At 42.1% G+C, this 5,555-nt stretch overlaps 1 protein-coding gene across 1 annotated transcript; it reads left to right on the top strand.

Moving 5' to 3' along the window:
• Nucleotides 1-1,577: 1,577 nt before the first annotated feature.
• LOC123430111 (ribonuclease 3-like) lies at nucleotides 1,578-2,813 on the top strand. The gene is made up of 3 exons (XM_045114018.1): nucleotides 1,578-1,766; nucleotides 1,880-2,035; nucleotides 2,250-2,813. The coding sequence occupies exons 1-3, from the start codon at nucleotides 1,656-1,658 to the stop codon at nucleotides 2,673-2,675; spliced, it is 693 nt and encodes a 230-aa protein (XP_044969953.1). The 5' UTR covers nucleotides 1,578-1,655; the 3' UTR covers nucleotides 2,676-2,813.
• The last annotated feature ends 2,742 nt before the right edge of the window (nucleotides 2,814-5,555 follow it).

The following is a 5,555-nucleotide window of genomic DNA, read 5'->3' as shown; positions in this document are numbered from 1 at the left end:
GCTTCAACAGGGGGTTAACACACTCGAGCAGCTGCCCGTTTTGCCCAGCTCCAGAATCAACATGTCACCTATTCTTACATTGTAGCCATCTACGCCCCCTTTGGCAAGAGCTGACCTCGCTGTCTCCTTCACCGCCAACGGACTTCCAAGATCTTTGGTGATCGCACCTTGCCAACAAGACTCGTTCCACGATCATCATTGCTATCCTCTGGAATATCTGGAAAAGAAGAAATGCAAAGCTTTTCATGAGGGATCTGCTACCCATCCACCTCATCGCTCACTCGGTGGCGGATGACATCATGCTTTGGTCTAACAGGTGCTCAAATGAGCAGGCCATGATCCTCCTTCGGGATTGGTGTACCATGTTGTTTCACTTATCTTGGAGATTGTAACCTAAATGCTTTGTACCCTCCACCCTCCCTCCAACTCCCTTCCTATGTATATGTGCTTGATTTTACTAAAAATATGATTCAGGCCAACGTAAGCCCGCCGTAGCATCGTAAAAAAAGAAGCAATATTTGTTCATTGAGATTTCTTGTACGTTTTAGTAGTTTGCTATCTTTATTTACACATGAATTATCATGTATGGTTATAATATCAGTTATTACGTCGATAGTACAGATCCGACCACTCTGCTAGAGTTTCTCTTATACTTGAGGAATGACCCAATACGAAATGTCGGTCATAAAAGAATGGAATCGACACGCCGGCGGAAGCAACGCGCCGGTCGTTCGCTGCCCACGAGCCTCGCACGTATGGCCATGCAACATTTTCCCCATACAACCGATGTCCAAATTTGCTACATTTGTCCACTAAAAAGTTGCATATACGTTTGGTTGCAACTTTAGTTCGTCGGATTATTCGCTACAATCCGTGTTTTTGCTATAACCGTGTTAATTTTCGCTACAATCGGTATCATTTTTTGCTGCAACCGTTCATCAAAAAAGTTGCATACACGTTCGCGAGAGTTGCAACCCGAGTTCACCGGATTGTTTTGCTACAACCCTTATTTTGTTTTGCTACCACACATCATCAGCTTCGTATTTTTGTTACGACCACGTTGATTTTTTTTTTGCTACAACTACATTTATATTGCAACCGTGGACGAAAATTATTGCATCGTGAACGAACTTTGTTGCATCGAGAAATTTTATTGCATGAAGATCTAACGGTGCGGCCCGCGTGCAGCTGACGGATCGGGCTGTCCACGCGCGGCCGGCCCAAAATTTTGACCGACGCCCCAGCCCAGAGCACTGTTGTAAAAGAATTGACGAGTTGTTACTGTAATACGATGCATCCTATAATAATATGATTATGCATGTTGTGCGTATTCGAGTATAAAATGAAAAGCAAATTACCCACACCAGTGCACTGCACACTGAACGAAGATGGATGGACCCGTGAATTCTGCAATTGGTTCGGCTGCTTGCCTTGCACACCTTGCCACCCACAGCCAGTGCTTCCATCTCTGACATCCCCGCAAGCCTAAAAGTGCAAGCAATAAAATCGCTCCTTGGAATGCACGTCCCGCAAACCTGGCATTTGCCGTAGAGTAGATGGACATCAACGCAGCCTATAAATCCACAAGGCCAACAGGGGCTTCCATCGCACCCCCAAGACCCATCAATCCGAGTGCAGCAAAGACATCCAGAGCCATGAAGTTGCAGTGCTCCCTGGCCCTCCTGATCGCCCTCGGCGTCGGCTGTGCGGCAGCGCAGGAGAGCAGGAAACAGGCGGCCTACGATTTCTTCTACCTCGTGCTGCAGGTGAGTGCGCGTGTGGTTGGCTTGCAGCCTTGCCGAGACGTGCTGTACGTGCTTGTTGCTGATGGTTGGTGCGGGCGGTTGGCCTTGGTGTGTGTGTGTGTGTGTGTGTGCAGTGGCCGGGGTCGTACTGCGACACCAAGCAGAGCTGCTGCTACCCGCGGTCCGGGAAGCCAGCGGCGGACTTCGGGATCCACGGGCTCTGGCCCAACCGCGAAGATGGGTCCTACCCGCAGAACTGCAACCCCGACAGCGCCTTCGACCCCTCCAAGGTCAGCCCCTTCTTCTCCATCTTGTTTTTGTTTTTGTCTCTGGTTGAAACGAAAAACAATTCAAACTACTGTAAGTACTCACTGTTGTTCCTTGCGTGCAAGGAGGAGTATGTTGGAATGACCTTGCGTGCACGCACTGTTGTTCCTTCTTGCACCACATGCACCACACAATTAAAATGAAGTGACCAGAAATACTACTGTATGCTGCGTGCAGGTGAGCGACCTCCTGAGCAGCCTGCGCAGCAGCTGGCCGACGCTGGCGTGCCCGACCAACGACGGCCTCCGGTTCTGGGCGCACGAGTGGGAGAAGCACGGCACCTGCGCGCAGAACCTCTTCGACGAGCACGGCTACTTCCAGACCGCCCTCCGCCTCCGCGACCAGCTCCGCGTCCTCGACGCCCTCGCCACCGCGGGCATCTCCCCCGACGGCGGCTACTACACGCTGGGCGCCATCAAGGGCGCCATCCAGGAGGGGACGGGGTTCGCGCCTCACGTCGACTGCAACCGCGACGAGTCCGGCAACAGCCAGCTGTTCCAGCTCTACTTCTGCGTCCACGCCGACGCCTCGCGCTTCGTCGACTGCCCCGTCCAGCCCGGCGGCAGGCCCTGCGGCAACAGGATCGAGTTCCCGGCTTTCTGATCATCCTACAACCCAAAGGAGGCATCATGTGTTCCTTTGCTTCCCGATCGATTCCTAGATATTCATTTGGTATTGATTCCTTGCCGTTGGCAGAATAAACACACGGTGCATATTCCAACATGTGCCCGTTTTCTTTCTCCCCCGTTTAATTTTCATTTTTATTTACTAGCAAAATTACCCGTGCGTTGCTAGGGAAGAAAAAAACATAATCTTCAATGATGGTAACCACATTATGTTCATATATCATCGTTTGGTTTTAAAATTTTATGCACAAATGCAAGAAAATGTTTCTTCTTTTAAATTTATTCACAAGTTGAAGCAATCTTTACATTTCCAAAAAATATGTATCATGGTAGTCAAAAATCTTGATAACTCAAAGATTTATTTAAATTTCAAGATTTTTTTAGCAAACATACAATAATAATTCGATCCATCCAACAATTAATTCTTTAAAATTCACACAGGTATATTGTCACAAAGACTTAGAAGCATTAATGTTTAATTACATACATTAGATCTTTCGTGAGCAATTTTACAAATATGGAAACAATTTTAAAATCGAGAACATTTTTTACAATTTAAAAACATTTACTAAAAATCATGAATATTTTTTATATTTCGAACGGGTTTAAATATTATTTTTGAATTGGCGACCAATTCAAGAAAAGATGAACATATTTTTTATATTGGAGGATTTATTTTAAATTCACAAACATTTTATGAAACGCATGAAGTTTTTCTGAATAAACAAACATTTTTATAAATCAGTAATATATTTATTAAATTCATGGACATTGTTTTGGAATTTGTAAAAAAAAAAAAAAAACCGGCGCTTTTTTTGAATCAACAAACATTTTATGTTTTCGTCAGCATTTTAATTTAAAATTCCTATTTTTTAATATGCAAAAGTTTTTGTAATTCTAAATTATATAAATTAGAAATAAAATAAAATGGAACGAAAAAATATAAATAAATAAAAGAAACTATCAAAACAGGCATTAGCTATTTTTAAAATTTTAGGACATTTTTTAAATGCATGCTAATATTTTGAATTAGAAAGCATTTTGTTAAATGCCTTTAATAATTTTTAATACATGGAATTGTATTTGAAATCATGGATTTTTCTTATTGTACAAACATTTTTCTAAAATTGCAAACATTTTATTGTATATGCGAGCATTTTTTACAAAACTCCGAGCAGTTTTTGAAGTCACAAACATTTTATTTTTTAAATATGTTGATTTATAATTTTCAGTTTATTAAAAATGTAAACATTATTTGAAGTTCTAAATTATTTAAAATATAAAAATAAAACAGAACTGAAAATAACTAAATAAACGGAACTAAAAGCAGGCGCATGTGCATGGGCCGGCCCATACAGTGTGTTGGATATTCTCCCAACATGCAGAGCGTAATATAGGAGGTTTCTTACATGGGCCGGCCCAGTCCAAGATTTTTTGTTTTCTGAAACGTTTTCTATTACTTACCAGTGGCATGGTGGATAATTTATGCAAACTTTAGGGGTAATTTCCATGACGGACGACCCGAAACCGTATTTGCTTTATTATTAGGGAGAGAAGAAGGATCACGGTCCCGGTCTATGCATCAATCGGTACATGCAATTATCTTATTAAACAAGAAATCAAACATAGTCTTAAGTTCTCAAGTACATATCAAAATTTGAATAAAAACCGCTCACAAACGGAAAATATGTCACATCCGACGAAAACGAATAAATAGACTACTATGCCTATACACCTAGTCTATTAGTAGCTCGTCATCCAAACCGGCTGAAAATAGTCCGTGCGACCGTCTCCCGTCAGTTGCATCCAATAACCATAAGCTTCCTGGAGTCCGTATGGCTGAGTAACGATCACGTATTGATCCAAGCTGTAGCTCTGTGGATAAACTGAATTGAATATTTAGAGGTATTGATTGAAATATTGTCGCAACGTAATGTTCTTTACGTTGTGCAATACTATAAAGGGAAGGATATTGCAAAGCCAGCAACGTATTTTCCAGCCATGTGTCTTTTCAGAATTTGGTCATGGCTCCATTGCCAACTAAAAACTTGACCCTCTGAAAGAAAGCTACCCTCGCTTTCATTAATCCTTTCTAAAAAGGTGAGAGCAGTGGCCTGAGCCAGAGACTTAGAATGTAGGTACATATTTCTCAAAATTTATAGCCATATCCTATCGGTCTCAGTAGACAGCCCGTATAACCATTTGCTAAGCAGACATCTATTTTTAACCTCTAAATTTTCTATGCCTAAGACCCTTGATCTTTTGGTATGCAAATAATACCCCACTTAGCTAGTTTATATTTCTTCTTAGCCTCATCACATTACCAGCAGAAACGGGAGTGATAGAAGTCTAATCTTTTTCGTACCCCACCGGTATTTCAAAGAAAGACAGTAGAAACATCGACATGCTTGACAACACCGAGTTTATAGCACCAGCCTTCCTTCATACGACATTAGCTTACCCTTTCAGCAGGTTAGTCTCTTTTCAAATCTATCATCAATACATTTTCATTCCCTATTGGTCAAGCGTCTATGATGAATGGGGATTCCTAGGTAACTAAATGGTAGCGATCCCATTTCACACCCAAGCGTCTTGTTCTTCGTTTGTCCATCTAAAACAGAACAACTCGTTTTTGTTAAAGTTGATTTTAAATTCAGACAATTGTTCAAAAATTGGCGTAAACATGGGCTGCCGATTACTCTTGCATAATCAGAGTTTAAAATAAATAAATTAGTTGGCGTATTCCAAGATTAGTTGATAGCATGGAGCATTGTTTGACCGTCATAAATTCCGCTAAGGGTCGATACCCGTGCAAATGTCTGATTGCTGCCGCAGCTTCAGAGATTGGCACAATAGA

Source organism: Hordeum vulgare, chromosome 2H, assembly GCF_904849725.1.
Source record: "Hordeum vulgare subsp. vulgare chromosome 2H, MorexV3_pseudomolecules_assembly, whole genome shotgun sequence".
In the NCBI taxonomy this organism is placed as follows: domain Eukaryota; kingdom Viridiplantae; phylum Streptophyta; class Magnoliopsida; order Poales; family Poaceae; genus Hordeum; species Hordeum vulgare.
This window is presented reverse-complemented; position numbering and strand designations above follow the sequence as displayed.